This window comes from Theobroma cacao, chromosome 10 (genome assembly GCF_000208745.1).
Source record: "Theobroma cacao cultivar B97-61/B2 chromosome 10, Criollo_cocoa_genome_V2, whole genome shotgun sequence".
Lineage (NCBI taxonomy): Eukaryota > Viridiplantae > Streptophyta > Magnoliopsida > Malvales > Malvaceae > Theobroma > Theobroma cacao.
Window position 1 is genome coordinate 21,780,090 of NC_030859.1, and position 17,655 is coordinate 21,797,744.

A 17,655-nucleotide genomic window follows, 5' to 3' on the forward strand; every position below is an offset into this window, starting at 1 on the left:
GGGTTAAAAGAAAGAAAAACGAGCTAAGGCTGTAAGAAACTGTAACCGTTAATCATGAATGAATACACGATAGCGCAAGTGGATTAATATGAAAATGAAGTGTCGGAACTAAGAAAGTAGGTAGAGGATAACTCGGAGAGGAGGGGAGGAAGAAAGTATGTCCAACGCAATAGCGAATGGAGTGGCAGGTGCAGGCGCTGGAATCGTTGCTCAGATCATCACTTATCCCCTTCAGACGGTACTGTGTCTTAATGTTTTCTTCTTTTTCGAATTAAATTAAAGCAAAAGAGAAGCAAATGGCTTCGAAAAATTTCATGACCCTGAGCCAATATAACAAAGGTGAACACGCGTCAACAAACGGAGAGAATCGCCAAGTCCAAACCCTCCGCTGCTTGCACTGGCACTGGCACGCTACTTCAGATCCTCCATGTACGTCACTTGTCATCTTTGAAATTGCTTATGCTTCCAAGTGATTTTCCGGTAGCTTCTGTCCGGCTCGGGCCCTAATTGAGATTGGATTCTGCATGTAGGTCCTACGAACTGAAGGCTGGGGAGGACTCTACTCCGGGCTTAAGCCTTCTTTATTTGGAACTGCTGCTTCACAGGTACGTATTTCACTTGCTACTGCCTTTGTTTTCTATTTTATAACATTATTTTTTTACTCAGGCTCTTCCTGCTCACTTTATACTCTAACAGTATTAATGTTCATGTCATGGTCTCAGGGCATTTACTACTACTTTTATCAGCTATTCAAAAATAAGGCTGAGGCTATTGCAGCGGCCCGTAAGCAAAAGGGACGTGGGGATGGCACTGTTGGCATGTTTTCTTGGCTTCTTGTAGCCGCTCTTGCAGGGTAACTCTCATCCTTTTCTATGCCATTCCAATTTAATATACTACTAACTTTCCATGCGTTGATACATCCAGGTGAGGATTAATAATGTCATATACATCCCCTAGCCATAGGTTTTCTTTTTATTTTCTTGGAAATGCGTTTTGGTCCTAAAATATCAAATGCATTTCCTGTGCTGCAGAAAAGTGTAATAGTTAGACCAGGGAAAGTTAGGACAAGTAATATTATTGTGTAAATATAATTACAAAAAAAAAAAGTTAGGAAAAGTAATGCTGCCTTTTTATGAATGAAGAGGCTTTCCACTTTCCTCAATAATTGACTAAAATTATCTCATCCTGCAGGTCCTTGAATGTATTGCTCACAAACCCGATATGGGTTCTTGTGACCCGTATGCAGGTCTGTTGTTGCTTTCCTTTTGTATCCCTCTATTGCTGTGGTCTGTGGTACAACTAGTGCTGGTTTTTGAAGGTTTAGTGTATATACCAAATAAGTTTATGTTAACACAATGTTGCATATCCACTAGAATTTCTAATTTATGTATAATATACCACAATATTAATATCTATGAATGATGCTCTATCTGTACTACTATACTGGAGTTTAATTTTATTTGTAATGGCAGTCCCACCCAACTCCTACAAGTAGGCTTTGCAAAAATTCATAACCATTGAATGCTCACAAAGTGAGATAGTTTGGTCTGTATATAGTGCTTGTGATCCCCTGAAGATCAACTACATGGCATTCTCTGTTTTTACTTCAGACTCATACTCAAGCAGAAAGAAAAATTGCGGAGTTGAAAAGGGAAGCTCTATTGAGGGAGGCTTCTGAAAACAGCTTAATAAGTTCAAGACTGCAAGATAAATTGGCTGAGCTTGATTCAACAAAGCCTCATCCTTATGGAACCATTCAAGCGGTTGGTATCTGTGCAGTTCTCTTTCCATTTCTTTTTAAGTACTCCTTGGGGTTCAGGGTTGGGGAAAGGTTGCTGTTACACTCTTTATGACATGGACATATATAATTGGTGTGATCATTTCCTCTGGTTTCTTTTTCTTTATTAACTTTAAATAGATATTTTATTTATTCTTGGAGTTTGTGATTTTCAAAATTATACATAATTTTTATCATATTATGATACAAATGACAAGCATCATATTCGTTCATTGCAAGTCACAAGTGTATATGTTTCATGATTATCTAGGCTCATGAAGTTTATACAGAAGCAGGAATACGTGGATTCTGGAAAGGAATCATCCCAACACTCATTATGGTTAGCCTCTACAGTGATATATGTAAACGATGGATAAACTATTTAGTTGCTTCTGATTGATGGAAGATTTTGTGTAATGCCAGGTGTGTAATCCCTCAATCCAGTTCATGATATATGAGAGCTCATTAAAGCGTCTGAAGGAAAAACGTGCTGCTAATAATAAGCATGGATTAAAAAATGTAACAGCTTTGGAGGTACAAGATATCTTTGAGACAAACTATTAGTGTTGGGATGCATGCTGCTTGATAGTTTTGGAGTTGCATTTTTATGTCAATTTGGTTTTGCCCCATTGGCATCAGAACAGTCAAAAACTTGTTTGTAATATATCATTTAAAAGGGAGATAACTTTTTTTTTTGTTGAAACAAAAGATAGAATTACAATGGGTTAAGCACATATTTGGTACCCCAGCTATGGTCAAATCTTGAATTTGATACCGTCAATGACTTTTCAACCTCCCATCCTTCCCACTATGTAACTAGTCCAATTCATCAAAAATAGTAATAGCCAATGGTGGCCTTGCCTAAGCCTTGCTGTCTTGTATTAGCAGGTGTTCGCACTAGGAGCCTTGGCAAAACTTGGGGCAACTGTAACAACATACCCTCTGCTGGTTGTCAAGGTAAAGTTTGGCAGAAATTCGTCGTCAGGAATTCAGAAATAGTTGTGCACTTCGTCAATGCAAGTGTGATGATTCCTTGTTATGTCCTTGTCTTGCAACAACATTTTTTAAGGAACTTACTGTTTTTATTCTCTTAAATACTTGTACAGTCAAGGCTTCAAGCTAAGCAGGAGATTGGTGGAAATATATCACTAAGATATTCAGGTTTGTTATCAGATGAATTCAGCCCTATCACGATTTTCAAAATTTTTTTGCCAATTTATCATCTTTGCCGTCACCACATTTCTTTCCTTCATGTTATAAATGAATAAACCTTCTTCGACAATTTATCTGCAATAACATAGTTTTGGCTGGGGTGACTTTATAATAACTGGGGTACACCTTTTCTATTTTTTCTTGAGTGTCAGATTTTGTAGTTTCCATGAGCCATTGTCTTTGCTGATGGTTAGCCACCTGATGCTAATAATATATTCTTAGGAAGCTGCAAGATATAAGTTACAGGCGTTGTATATTGAATTATGCATGTATTATGGATCTTCTGCATCCATTTTTTGGATCTTGCTCTCGTTTAGTTTCATTCCAAATTCAAAGCTTCCTTACACATTTTATGCACTCACTCTTCAGTCATCCTGTTGTCTTCATTTATGACTTGTCACTGATCATATATATATATAGGATCCTAATATTTTTTTGGTGAATCTGATATTGCCAAGGTTATGCGTAATAAAGCATATCTGGTTGTGCTGCAATATTATAACATTCAATCATGCTTCCTCATTTGATCTATCTGGCAGTAATCCTATTTGTAGCTAATTCCATGTTGACAGCAATTGATGTTATGCATATTCTGGTTTTCCATTTTCAAAATGGCTAGTTTTCTTTCTTTGCACCTTTACTAAGTATTCAGCTTCTGTCATATATACTTAGAAGTTACCTTTCAGTCATAAATTTGATCATCAGGAAGCATTTGAGTGGAGGAGCCTCATCCATTATTATAATTAGTGAGTAATAAGTGGCTTCAGAAAAGGTTTTGGTGATGGTCCCAAATACATATAGCTTTTTCTAACAAGTCACGCACACTGCCCCCTGCTCTTTTAAGCTTTAGTAGCTATTATGAGAAACTAATTAGGTAGGTATGGAAAGAGGCTGTGAATCCAGGTTTCTGTAGCCTGCCTTGCCACTGTGTACATGTGTTGTCTAAATTCTGTTTATAGGCTTAAGGCTTTTTAATTTCTCAGTTGACATTGGAGTCCTAGAGTAGCTCTGGCTACTTCTTTGTCTTGTTCAGTAAGGTAAATATCAATTGCCATCTACATTTAGTGTAACCTTTGCTATCACCTTTTTAATATGACAAACTTTTTTGGTCTTGTTCAAAGGGGTATAGTAGTTACTCTAGGTGTCCACCATCTCCATGGTAATTGGTAATGGTTTGGCAAAAATGGTAACTGGACAGGTACAGTTGATGCGATAATAAAAATGATGAGGTACGAGGGATTGCGTGGCTTTTACAAGGGGATGAGCACAAAGATTGTACAGAGTGTTTTTGCAGCTTCTGTACTTTTCATGGTCAAGGAGGAACTTGTCAAAGCTTACATGTTCCTTATTCATAAAATGTTGAATAAATTAATCATGTATTGAGGTATCTTCTTAATTTGTTCATATGAAAAATGGTTTTGATGAAGCTTTCTTGTAATAGGACATCAGACAGATCCTATGAGGCTGATATTTGGCAGCAAGCACTTATACAACAAAGCTTTTAACTTAATAAATACACTACTTATCAAGCAGTTAGGAGCAATTGTAACATTCTAGCTCTTGCCTTGCTTATATGTTGCTGTTTCTCCTTCCTTTTGCTTCTCACCCTGCAATGCAATGTTGGTTAATCTTGTATAAATCATATTTCATTGCCTGAAACCCAAGCTGTTATTAGAATCCTCAAAGAACTTTGAAATGGGACCCAGAGATAAAATTACAGGCCCCAATCCTTTAACCGTGACTTTTACAAGATTAAACATAGTCTCATGCATCCATATTTCATACTTGCTATTTTATGTACGAAAAGAAATGCCCACTCTTCATGCTTCCTACTCCCACTTATGACACAATATTTGCGAGTGGATCTCCAGAAGAAAATGCCTGACTAGGCCAAATAATATCTTCTTGTATTGGGCTTATACACTTGTTCCAGCACAAATTAAACTAAAGCAACATAAAGTGACACAGAAACAATCAACACCTGACATGATTAAATCCAAACACTAACCATACCAAACAAGTAAGTCTGATGCTGAAACAATTACTACCTTTATTAACTTTCGCACTCTTGCTAAATAAACGCACCATCTTTCACATCATCCAATCACCATAATAACACAATTAAGCATCAAATAATTTGATCATTTATTCTTCTTGCAAAGCAAGATACAAATCCAAAAGTTATCAACTCAAATTTCTCCCTCATTTTACAATGTCAACATTATTTCGTAATAGGAAAGATATATCCAGACCCAAATAATATGTTACCGCTGAGCCATTTGGCCCCCTCCCCAACACCCCCCCCCCCCCCAAAAAAAAGCTGCAAGCCCTTGCACCACCAAAAAGGAAAAAAAAAGTCCAACAGTTTATTAAACACAATACATGGTTGAATTTCGGTGAATATCTTCACTTTCCCGTAACTTGAATTTTTTTTTTTATTTGGATAAATGAGGGATTTGAAAAAAGAGATACATACACTTAATACTGAACCAAATAATTTATTGAACAAGGTTGAATTTCTGTAAATGTGTTCATTTCCTATTACTTTTCTTGGTAAATTATAGCAAAAAACATCCTATGGTTAAGGACATAATAAAATTAAAAAAGTGGGCAAAATTTTTTCATGTCAAACCACATGGTATTTTTATGTAATATTTATTCTAAAACCCAAACTTTAGGCAGGGGATATACACATCTACCATTGAACAAAATAGAAACAGTTTGCAAAAGGTGTATTCTTTGATAAGAAGATACATTCCCAAAAGGTGTATTCTTTTTGGTATAATTTTTCGGACATCATTCCTTTTAGTTGAATAAACTGACAGGAAAAGAATGGTTTATAGATTTTCAGGTATACAAAATACATTTATCAGCTTACCCAAAGTTCAATGTTCATAAGCTTGAAGTAGGAACTGTTGGTGTTCGAAGAACTTGTTGCAGTAAGCGAGCTGCAAGACGCTGAGTGATCCCACCAACTACTCGCCCCCCCAGCATTCGTGCATCACGTTGTTGAAGGACCTGCTCAAGAACCCTTCATTAGCCAGCTCCATTGAATATTATAATTGTGTAAAGAATGATTTGGACCAATTGCTACATCCAAAAGTTAGATCCTCATTTTAATTCAGCATGAACTCCCCACGGCTTCTAACATTGGGCTTTTTAAAGGATCAATTAAGAATGATTGCAATTTTTTTTTTTTTAAAAAAAGGTTCTTAAAAGACATCTTGATGAAATTACAAAAATATATACATGTCTTGGAAAGGTGGTCTCTGGAGCTCTAGAAAATAGTCCTAGGATTGTCAATTTTCCCATAGCCATCAAGGCACCAACTTTTAAACTATAAATCAGTACCTGGAATCCCCTAACAGCTTTGCTGCTCAATTCACACTACAGTAAAATACAAATTTATTGAACACAATGAAAAAGAGTTCCTGGTGAAGAGCCTTCACGAAAAGGCAGACAAAGTATTTCCCTATTTGATTTTAGAATCTTTGGGCAGCCATTTTTTCGGTGAAAGGGCAGAGGGTCAATGAAACTGTCATTGAGCTACTAAGTTCATAGCTTAATAATCTAGAGTTTTTCTTTATTTAACTCCTTAACACTCTGATGCCATGAGTCTTCAAGTTCACGTGCTTACGAAGTGTAATCATCATCCATACTTACAACCAGATACAAGAAAATGTATAAGAGCTTAGAATTAATTCTGGATTACATCAATAAGAGAGCATCTTATGCAATGTTAAACCCTATATCAACAATTAATACTAGCCCTCAATAAAGTATAATATATCAATCATCCAAAATATTTTGACTAAAAGAACTGACAGACATTAAAACCAATTAAAATGAAATTTTAACAGGAGTGTGAGACAGTGTTGCATTAATTATGGCTTCTCTCTCTCTCTCTCTCTGTGTCTCTCTCTGTGTTGTCTTTGTATATTCTTTTCTACTGTAACCAAACTTTACCACAAATAAGGTTTACTTACTTGTAAAATAGGCTGCAAAAGTGCTGGATCAAAATTTTCAGAGGAACGAAGAAGCCCCCAGATTCTAAAGACCTGGTCCCGAAGCTCTATCATGCTTTCCAATTCAGCAGCGCTCATTGCAAGCGGTCCACCTCCATTGCCATTGAACATTAGAGTACGCATAAAAGGGGGTACAGAGTTGTATGTATCAACAACTGTGCATAGAGCAACAGCTTCAGTAACACGAACAGCCTCTTTAATTACTAAAGTCCTAAGCTCTTCACCATCTGGTCCCAGTAGTAGCTTTAAAACAGGTTGCAAAGCATCTTTAGCGGTGAAATCTCGGTCCTTTCTTCCCTGAACAAGAAGGTTTTCTAGTCTATTCCACCTGTCACAAACAGAAATTACAGGGATTTTAGGTGGGCAGATATCATCAAACAAAATGCGCATAGAAAAAGAGGACGTGTAAATCAGCAGAAGCAAATACATGCCTAAACCTCCCATCCTTAAAAAGCAACTCTATAAGAGCATCTCTCAGATATGGATTTGGATCTGTTAGAAGCCTTTTAGCAAAGTATGGGTATGAGGCAGCCAGCACCTTAAAATTAGGATCAGCATAAAGGGCTAACCCTTCCAGCACAGTAAGTGACCTCAATATCAGTGCATAATAGGCAGGAACTGCAAGTAAATAGAAACCCAAAACATTAGACTCCATAAGAAATTATCTAGTTTATAGCATCCACTCCCTCCTCACTCAGTCTTTAGGGGTATCGAGAAAAAAGGAGGTGTTTTTTTTGAGACATCACAATTTCAGGATACAAAATGATGATAGTGGTAAAATTTTTTCGAAAAAGGTTAATAAGTTAGAAAGAAAACAGTCAAAGAAGCACTGTTTCATTTACTATAATACAACAAAGCAGTTATGGTCCATTATATAAGCATACAGTAAACAGACTTGAGGATAGCTCTCAAAAGTAAATGAAAAAGATCAGCTCACCGTTAAACGGGTATTGATATAAAACAGCACCTAAACCATCAACTAGTGTTTTGAAGTTTAGTTCGCTCACAGTGTAGCTAAGAGCATCATCAAAGAAGTCTCGCAGTGCTGGCACAATTGGGGTGACATCTACATCAGGGGACAAGAAATCTAGAGCATAGTAATCACGAGCCATAGCTTCATAATCCCGATTGACCATGTGAACAACATGACCAATAATAGCAGATCTTGCTTCCTCTGGGGTCTCACTCATCATTCCAAAATCAAGAAAAGCAAGCTTTCCCTCAGGTGTTGCCAAAAGATTTCCAGGATGAGGATCTGCATGAAAATATCCATACTCTAGTAGCTGTCTGAGGCTGCACTGGATACCTGTGTTCACTAAATCCAAAACCTTCAAACCTTGACTTTCAATGGCAGCTTGCTCATTCAGTTTCACTCCATCAACCCAATCCATTGTCAATACTTTGCCACTTGTATAATTCCAAAAGATATCTGGAACAAGGATATCCTCCCTGTCAGCATACAACATTTTGAATTTTCTTGCGTTCTGTCCCTCCTGCAGGCACCTGTCAAAATTAACAATCATACCCCAAAAAATGGTACAGAAATTAAGACAAATGCACCTCTTTTTGTTATCCTGTTTCACAAATTCAGAAAAGATATACATGGCAAATTTTCCCTAAAAGAAAAGCAAGTTGATGGATTGTTGAGGATGTTTTTGTTCTTCAAGACAAAGGAGGGAATCAAATGTGATGTTATAAGATTGGTGAAAAAACCTAACCTGCACATAGTTGAGCTCTTGATAAACTCTGCGGGCAAATTCATCAATTAGGGCAACAACATCGCTGGAGATGATGTCAACATATTTATTGATGAGAAATCCTAGGCCTCTTATGAGGTAAAAATCAAGTCCAATAGCTTCTTCAATACCAGGTCGTTGCACCTTGACAGCAACTGTTTGGCCGGAATGCTTAAGCTGAGCTTTGTAGACTTGGCCTAAACTGGCAGCTGCAATAGGAGAAGGGGATATTGAAGAGAAAATGGAGTCGAGTGGCACCCCCAACTCTGTTTCGATGCATGAGAATGCATCTGCATCAGGAAATGTAGGCAGAGCATCCTACAAATAGCAGACTGACTTAATCCAAGCCAAGGAACTGTTTAAGGAGCATAACAGCAAAATCAAAACCCCAAGAGAAGAGAAAATAACCTGCAGCCTAGCGAGCTCCTCGAGATACTCGGGCGGGCAGATGTCAGGCCTAGTGGATAACCCCTGACCTAATTTTACAAAAGTAGGCCCCAATCTGGTGAAGATCGTCCTCAACTCAGCAGCTCGCTTTCTCTTGTTTCGATCCAGCGTTCCATTCCTTTGCTCCAACAACAGTTTCAAAGCAAAAGAACCCAAGGCTACCAAGATTTCCAAAGTCCTCTTCAATACCTAATCATAAGAATTTCATTCTCATCAGAAAAACTTGAAACCTAACTAATTCCTTATAACGACTTTTATTTTATCATTGATTAGGTTCAAATCAAAAGCATCACCTGGACAGGCCGTGACCCATACTTGCGCGCAAGCAGTTCAGGGCTGTAGACAGAGGCATTGGCAGCACGTGCCATGGCCCTGGCCTCGGCCTGCAGGTCCTCTGCTCGGTCCCCTCCCAATACTTGCACCGCAAGTGAACCATTGACTCTGGGTCTGGCTTCTGTCAAAGCAGCTCGCGGGCTCAATTTGGGCAATTTTGATTTCGAAATTGAAAACCCTCTACGGGCCTGCAAACAGAAGGAGTGACCACCGGCTGAAACAACAAGACTCATGGCTGCCACTGCTACTTGCCCCCTTCTTTTTCCTCTACCTCAACAAACTAGGATAATTAAGCAGCCAATTACCCTAATCGGAGGCAAGAGGAATGAGTAAAATGTTCAACTTTGAATGTTGTACGTAAAATTCAGGAAACGGAAAGCTCACAGCCCTAAAGCTAAAAATTTTGTAAGCCAGTCTAATAATGATTAAACAGAATAGTTTATATTGACAAACAATTGTCCATTTCGAAGAGTAGGTACCTGTCAAGGAAGGAAGAAGTTGGACGAGAATTCACAGGTTGAGTGGAGCAGCGGATGACAGTTGCGGTGGTGTTGGCGAAGAAGAAAGAAGGATGTTTACAGATTGAAAGCAATTTTTATATAGAATCAGAGGGGCATGTGGATTTTATTTAACAGTTACAGCTTCCTTTTTTCTGTATAAAGGCCATGCGTGTAAGTGAACCAAAAATTGCCATTTGTCGCTCTCTCACCCATTGCCGCAGACAGAGTCAAGAGTGTACTGCTAGAAGCTAAAACGACGGCACTTTAGGCCTTTCGAGTTTCTTAATTTTCTTTCTTTCCATCTCCGTATCTACCGATAGCGGTGAGCGTTCTCTTCCCTGTCTACCGCTTTCTTTTTCCTGAATCTGTAAATTTACTCTTCTGATGCTTTACCAGTTGTTATCCTCTGTCCTCTTGTTTCTAGAATTTGTAGTGCCGATATTTTGAGTTTAGTTACTGAAAATGGCTGGCGGGGATTTTACATGTTTATAACCAATTTGGTTTGGGTTACTGGAAATCCGAGACAATATCATCACTAAGTCTCTTCTTTTTCTTGTTCCTTACCTCTTTTTCTGTTTTCTTTTGTTGTCTGCAAATGCTAGCTGACTCTTTCTTCCTTTTCTTTTTGCATTTTAAGAGCATAAAAGGGACCAATTGAATTGAGGGGCTTTAACCCTGCAGGCGGCAGAAGCAGTAACACAGTGCTGCCTGCTGAACTTGAAATCCTTTCTCCCTTGCTTCTTGCCTCTCTCTCTACTGAGAAGTGAAGTTGAAATTTCAACTTTCGAATTGCCATTTTTTCGAGCTAGGCAACTTTTTACAAGCCCAGTTTTTGCTTCAACAAAATCACAATGGACAAGTACACACTGCAAATTATTCATACTACAGACAAGCCACGTGTTCCCCACGGCCAGCAGCCCACTGGTGAGTTTATCAACCCCCACCACCACCGCAAACCCCATCCTTTTTTTTTGTTTCTGATTCTATTTCTGTAACTGACAAATACAGTGAATGTTTATGCTTCCGTAATTGATGCAAAACATGCCAATACTCTTGTAAGGTGAGTTAAGAAGGTTAGTTCTGCTTTTTCTTTATTATTCAAACCAGAATAAAATTGATGTTACTAAATACTAGTATTATTTTTTGTGGTTGGCAATCTGGGATGGAATGATAGGCGGCTTAATCAGATAGCGCCACTTGAAAATCTCCGTCATGTGAAGCGGATTCAAAGAATGCATCTCCAAGTCCAAGGGGGTCAGGGACAGTATCAATGAATGCCTAGTTTTCTTAGACAATATATATATATGTGTGTGTGTGTGTGTGAGTGTGTATTGAAAAATTTCTCCTTTCTTTCTTTCATTTTTGTTCAAGAAATGAAACCTTAATTAAAATGTTCATAACGGTAATTAATGTCAATCCTATTTGAACATTCAGAAATCATTATGCTCGCATGCTGCTTTTAATTCTCTTTATTTGACATCTTTTGTGTTGTCGCCTTATGGAAATCTCAAGCATATGGATGTGACTTTCAATTGGCTTGTGTGACAGGAAGCCCAGAGTTGTCTGTGATATTATGTTTAGCTTGTGAAAATGAAACACAATCCAACAGCATGCCACTGGAAGTGCAGGAGATTGTGAATTCCTACAACTTGTGTCCTTTCATTATAAAAGTGGGCCGTCTTTTTTTTTTAATATTGTAGTAACATTATTTTATCTAATATTAATTTTAGTTCCCCCTCCCCCATCCTACCAATGGGTCTTCTAAAACAAAAGGGTATTAAAGTGTGTGGATAACAACAAACAATAACCTTGCATTACTGCTCTTCCTTGATGGAAGATGAAGGTGCCGAATATCAACTTTAGATTGAAAAGTTCTTTTTATCTTGATTCTCTTTCCTATATCATATCTGTTGTCCTTTTACACTTTCTTTAAAATTGTTGATGTTTTAAAACTTAGGAAATTGTTTGCCCCATTTTATATTTTGTTTCATTATTTCTTTTGTGGATGTTCGTGCACCTCTATATGGGTCTTCTCTCTCTCTCTTTGTCGCTGTCTTCTGTTATTATTATCATTGTTATTGTCACATTGTGTTCTTTTAACTTATTCCCTGTGAATTTGCTCTTTTGTTTTCTTTGTTTTGTTAAATTTTTCAGTTGACTGAAATCGGTGGAAGTAGAAAGTTCTTGATTGAAAATTTTGTTCTTTTCCCTTTTCATTTTCCTATTAAATATTTTTTCTAAAAGCTGCCTTTACAGAAGGCACGACCCTTGGGACCTCCTGAAGTTCTTCGTGTGATGTTTTGTTTTAAAATATTACCTAAATGAATTATAGGTTAGCAAATATGCAGCATTATCAAAAGAGTAGTGGAAAGTCTAAACATATGCTTTCACGCTTGGGCTAGCCACTAGTTAACTTCCGTAGTAGGAGTAACAGCTTCTTAAATTTTAATCAGAAGCTCTAAAATTATGTTCAATCTTGAAACAAAATTAGCAACTTTTACTTAGGGAAACTACAATAATTTCAGACACATTAAGTACTCAAAATATGCTCTTACTTTTGATAGTGTGAAAGCAATAGCCTAAAATGTATTTTTGTTGTATTTTCTTTCTTTTCGTAGGATAGCAAATGTAATAGAGTAGGAAATGGTGTTCATTTATTTATTCAAACACTGGGATATGAAAGAGATTATTACCACCACGTAAGGACTCACTTTGGTTGCATGGGAAACGTTTTGATTGGCACATTTTCTCTTGCTATATGTTGGAGGAAATCGTGATTGGATTGTGAATGTTTAACTTTTTATAATCTGTGGAGTTAAAATTATTTTATCAGTCATTTAACTTATTTTTGATACCTGTCACAAGCTGTAATCCTTTATATCATAAAGACTATAATATGTTTCCTGATATGCTTGCTTTGCAATCACTCTTCTTTTCCATTTGCAGCAATATTGATGGCATTACTGGGTTTAGTGAAGAGGATACTAAATCAGTTTTCAGCTTTATGAAGTCCACTGTAGAGTTGGCAAAGTCTGGAGATAGTTTGGTAATTATTTTAGTTGTTTTCTCATGCAGTCATTTTATCTTTGTTTGCTTTAGGATATCTATCTTATAGGCTGTTTTGTGTGAACTCCAGTCCATTTACAATAGCAAAGAGCCCACAAACTGGAAGAAGAGCTTCTATAAATATTGGTTTATAGTGATTTCTACAAGGCAGACAGTATCAGGACCCCATGATTGGTTCCTGGAAGTTGACTTAGAGACAACATAGGGTGCTTGACATAGAACAATTGAAACACTTGAGCAATAACGTGGATTCTCTGCTAGAATCCTTAGATATCTCAATAATTCAAATATCAAATATCCGAAATCTCAATATCTCAATAATTTGTATAGCCAAGCCTCCTACAAACAGAACTAACAAGGCATTTATAACTAAACCCTAGTAAAATGCAAAGTTCCGAATATAAGCCTGAAACCCTAATACTTGGAAAATAAGGAAAATATGCTTTATGTTGCAGAAGGATTAACGAAAGAGAAGACTAACTAGTTCTTTGTTTAATGTGACTAATTTAGGAGTTTTAAGGCTTACTTAAGTTTGGTGGCTGCCTTGCATTAGCTTTTGATGAACTTCTGTTTATGGATGTGCTGTTTAACTAAGCCTAAGAGTTCATTAGAAAAGAGATTTGATGCACTTGGTTATTGATGATGAATTGTGTTTAGCTTCTCATGAAATTACCTTAGGACTGTTTCTTGATACTGCTTTTAACTCCTGGTCTGTCACTTAAACAAATTTATCTTTTTTCAAAAATTTTCACTCTGCAATTCAAAATTTTCAGTGATAAAAAATAACAGATGCGACAAAATAACCTATGCATATGAGCTCTCTCTAAACCCTAATATAAACTGCATATCGATGGCCTGTGTAAGATAACCGAACCTGAATAAATAAGGCCATGTAGAAGGAAGTCCTATTTCATTAAATTATATTTAAGTATGCCTTAAATCCTTTTCTGGTGGTGTTCCATCTCTTGGTTTCTGTTGTTTGCAGATATTATGTTGTTCTCATCTAAAGCTACATTTTTCTGCAGGTTTCCAATCCTACTATAATAGTGGATCCGTCAGTTAAGCTGATAATTGCAAGTGCATGTGATGAAGTCTGTTCTTGGCATATGCAAACAGATAAAGCAAAGACTGAAACCTGCTGCTTTAAACAGTTGGAAACATTCACTTCTCATGCTGATGCTAACAGGATAGCAAGAGATATAACTATGGTTTCAAATGGGTCAATTAATAATCTCCAACAATGTTACACTGCTGTTTCTTGTTTAAAGCCTCGGCAGTGGGCTCAGCAGCCATTGCATACAAGTCCTTGTTATTGGCACCCATTATGACATGCTGCTATTTTCGCTATTGAAGCTTCTGCTGCCAGGGACAGACATTTGTTCCCTGGTTCTGGCCACAATGAAAAGTTGTATGAAGTTGATTGCGCTCATTCTCCACCCTCAGTTTCTCCAGCAAAGAGACAAAAGATCGTCAACCTTGCAAATGTGAGTTAACATTCTTCTGCCTGTGTTCAATATTCATCCTGATGGTGCATATAAACATATCCTCCAATGCTGTTTTAAAATTCTACTGGAGACCATCTGTTTTTCTGCACACAATATTTATTCTGTAGTGGTTTTTCTAGCTTGCTCTTAGAATTAAAAGGATGTTTATTGACCCACTTTATTAAAATATGTTTGCCATCCAAGAAGAAAAATGTGACTGGCATAGCTTTATGTTTAACTACAGTTTCCTTTAATCTTTAAAGAAAATTATGGGTTTTTCAAACTAATAACAATTTCTTGATCATTGACAGCAAATTTGTCGAACATATTTGAAGTAGGTTAAATTTGTCCATTTTTGGAAAAGTTGGTTTGTGATTAGTTTTTCGTACGAATGTTATATGCGAGACATAAATCTTTACAAAATGATTCAAAATCAACCTTGAGGACTCAAAAAATGGATTCAACGTGATGTACCCAATGATATGCAAAGCATCATATAAAAATCATATAAAATATGTAGCAGTTCTAGTAACTACTGAAGCAACAGTCTATATGTTGAATAATTATGTGAAGGTTTCTAGAGACTTGTTTGGTTGGAGTTATATCAGTCGTGTCTAATGCTACTACTTTAGGTCAACAATGGTGGGGAACAGGATGCTCATACTGAAGGTTCCCACTCCTTAGTCGGGCCTTATTTGTGTACTGGCTACGACATCTATCTTGTCTGGGAGCCTTGTACAATTAAGTTAAAAAAAACTTATCTCTCTTTCTGTTTATGTTTTACTTAATTTTTTTATAGAATGAAAAACTGAATGTAACTAATTTAATCTATAATTTGATATTAAGATTTAGAATATTTGATTTCAAACTTTAAAGGCTTTTCAGTTTCTACTGGGATGAGACTTTCTTGTGATTGCTCGCTTGTGTCTGGTTAAAAGTGCAATGGTTTTGGTCAAGGGTTTGCTTTGCCTTATATTAAGTTGTTTGCTTGTCAAGGACATGCTTGTTGGTTAAGCATGTTGAATTTCATGCTGTATTTTGTGTTTTCTAAATTTTAGCTACCTTCTTTTTCATAAATCCCTACGTAATACATAAGGGGAAAAAAAAATTCTTCCACTACAGCTTCATTGATTAAACTGCCTGATAACACGTTTTGATTATTTCTTCTTTAGTTTATTCAATTTTAGGCTTCTAGCAGCTAAGAAGGTCTTTCCCCTTAATGGGTGCATTACTACGTATATAATCCTTTCTGATTGACTGTACAGTAGTGCATACTTAAGATTGGAGTACACATAGAGGTGCCAACTTGTTTAATATGACATAAATGAAATAAACCCTGGCTACGATTACAAATGAGCTGTGAATTTGCAATGGCAAATGGTTATTTGTGCAAGAGAAAAGCATTTTTTTTACTCTTTCTCCTGACTTCTTCCTTTTTGAAGTGTTGCCATTATCTGATACCTGGGCATTGGCTTTGTAATTAAGGTGTGCCATGGCACTTGTCCATCAAAGAATTAGGCGAATATTTCATGCTCTCCCAAATCCTGAAGCAGGGGCATTGAGAAGTGTCCATAGGTTACAGGGTGAGAAAAGCTTGAATCATTACTATGCTGTTTTCAGGGTCGTCTTGCCTGAAGAAGTCATTGGGAAAACAAAATTAAAATTATAGTTATTTAAAACTCACTGGAATGAGTTTCTTCTAGACAACATTGTTCTTGTAATCTTTGTTGAGTGTTTACAAGTTAGGGTTTTGATTTTACGAGTTTCCACACTTTCATCTTTTATAAAATTTATTTGCCTTGCATTCAGATTTTCTAATGCGAATTGATATTTGAACTGTAATTGAGCAATGCTAATCTTACAAGTAGATCCAAGTCAAATTATTTACTACTCTTACACTAGTGTATTATTGGATTGATGCAAGGTCATGTACAAAAACAATCATCTTTTCTTGATAATCATTGAAACTCAAACATCTCAAACATTATAAAACTCGGCATTAGCAATTTATGTATTGCCTTAGGATTTTCCCAAACCAGTAATGGTATGTGATCTGTAGTTTATATTCCAATAAATAATGTTCATGATCTTAAAAATTATATTTCAGTGATTTTCCAAAGATATGCAACTTCACAGTCTAACAACAAAAATGATGATGTCAAAAACTCTTCTCTCCAATTTCTCAAAAATAATGTGAAACTGATTGAATCTTGAAATGAATAGATTGATAAATAATCTCATCGTATATAAATAATGTATTTTTCTAATAAATATCCTAGGTTGAGTTATAATATTCACTTTCACACCAAAAATTAATTAACATTTCTCTCACCAAAATACACATATGTACCATCAACTTACATCCGCTGCTTATAAAAACAAAATTTTTAACAAAAATCTAAATTAAATCTTTGTATTTAATTAAATTTAGAGCTTGATTAATTCATGTTTATAGACACTTGTTAAAAATAATTAAAATATTTTTTAAAAAAAATTACATTTAATGCATTATTCTTGTAAAATTTAAAAGAAAAAAATACACTAATGACAAATTTTTCCTTACATAGCACCTTAACCAAAAGATATTAGAATAGACTTCAAATTCAAAGCCAGGCTTGAGAATTTTTCAAAGGGACGTCCAAGCAGATGGTACTTGCGTAGTTATCAATTCGTTGTAGAGTGTATGTTTTCAATGACATATGGAGAAGAAAAGCATTGTAAAAGAGGAGAAGTCAAACGTGTGTTGTTTATTTGATCGAACCTATCAATACTCAATCATTTTGTTTTTGTATAATCAGTTAGTAACAACACAACTATTTTTCTTCCTTAACTTTTTGTTCTTTACCTTCTTGTATATAAACTAAGCCTGGTAACAATTTTTTGCTTTTCGAATGGATGAGAAAGTTTTCTTTCTGCAAATATTTTCTTCAAGCTTCCGTGGCTTTCAATGTTGAAAATAAAAAGCCTAGTAAACTGTCCTCAAGTTTCCTGGGTGATAAATTCTTGTCTCTATTCGGTTCTTGTTAGTCTTTTGATTGATCTATTTGAATCTGATTGCTTTATAGAGTTCATTTT

General features: G+C 36.2%; 2 protein-coding genes and 1 pseudogene across 7 annotated transcripts; 2 read left to right on the forward strand and 1 right to left on the reverse strand.

Moving 5' to 3' along the window:
• Positions 89–4,518, forward strand: LOC18587549 (peroxisomal nicotinamide adenine dinucleotide carrier). Of its 2 annotated transcripts, none has more exons than XM_007011386.2 (11): positions 89–238; positions 340–429; positions 531–605; positions 723–853; positions 1,192–1,246; positions 1,611–1,763; positions 2,049–2,117; positions 2,201–2,311; positions 2,666–2,734; positions 2,884–2,938; positions 4,188–4,518. In XM_007011386.2, the coding sequence occupies exons 1-11, from the start codon at positions 158–160 to the stop codon at positions 4,370–4,372; spliced, it is 1,074 nt and encodes a 357-aa protein (XP_007011448.2). In that variant the 5' UTR covers positions 89–157; the 3' UTR covers positions 4,373–4,518. The 2 variants fall into 2 exon arrangements, with proteins under 2 accessions (XP_007011448.2, XP_017984674.1); XM_018129185.1 differs by having other exon boundaries at positions 4,111–4,415.
• LOC18587550 (uncharacterized aarF domain-containing protein kinase At1g79600, chloroplastic) lies at positions 4,349–10,112 on the reverse strand. Of its 5 annotated transcripts, XM_007011388.2 has the most exons (9): positions 10,010–10,112; positions 9,491–9,836; positions 9,159–9,386; positions 8,733–9,068; positions 7,952–8,507; positions 7,446–7,632; positions 6,976–7,342; positions 5,868–6,007; positions 4,349–4,596 (listed from the first exon to the last, which is right to left on the reverse strand). In XM_007011388.2, exons 2-8 carry the CDS (start codon positions 9,761–9,763, stop codon positions 5,882–5,884), a joined length of 2,073 nt encoding a protein of 690 aa, XP_007011450.2. In that variant the 5' UTR covers positions 9,764–9,836; positions 10,010–10,112; the 3' UTR covers positions 4,349–4,596; positions 5,868–5,881. The 5 variants fall into 5 exon arrangements, with proteins under 5 accessions (XP_007011450.2, XP_007011449.2, XP_017984671.1 ...); XM_007011387.2 differs by lacking the exon at positions 4,349–4,596 and having other exon boundaries at positions 5,691–6,007; XM_018129182.1 differs by lacking the exon at positions 4,349–4,596 and having other exon boundaries at positions 5,691–6,007; positions 9,491–9,918; positions 10,010–10,111.
• On the forward strand, positions 10,250–16,395 carry LOC18587551 (annotated as a pseudogene).

What these genes read in the sequence shown, in the direction of transcription:
- LOC18587549 (XM_007011386.2), top strand. Translation starts at nt 158, where the DNA reads ATGTCCAACGCAATAGCGAATGGAGTGGCAGGTGCAGGCGCTGGAATC. An exon ending in CTTGTAGCCGCTCTTGCAGG is followed by an intron (nt 854 to 1,191) that starts GTAACTCTCATC and finishes CTCATCCTGCAG; the next exon opens with GTCCTTGAATGTATTGCTCA. An exon ending in AAAATGTAACAGCTTTGGAG is followed by an intron (nt 2,312 to 2,665) that starts GTACAAGATATC and finishes TTGTATTAGCAG; the next exon opens with GTGTTCGCACTAGGAGCCTT.
- LOC18587550 (XM_007011388.2), bottom strand. Translation starts at nt 9,763, where the DNA reads ATGAGTCTTGTTGTTTCAGCCGGTGGTCACTCCTTCTGTTTGCAGGCC. An exon ending in TTTAAGGATGGGAGGTTTAG is followed by an intron (nt 7,343 to 7,445) that starts GCATGTATTTGC and finishes TGTTTGTGACAG; the next exon opens with GTGGAATAGACTAGAAAACC. An exon ending in TTTTGCAGCCTATTTTACAA is followed by an intron (nt 6,008 to 6,975) that starts GTAAGTAAACCT and finishes GTTCTTGAGCAG; the next exon opens with GTCCTTCAACAACGTGATGC.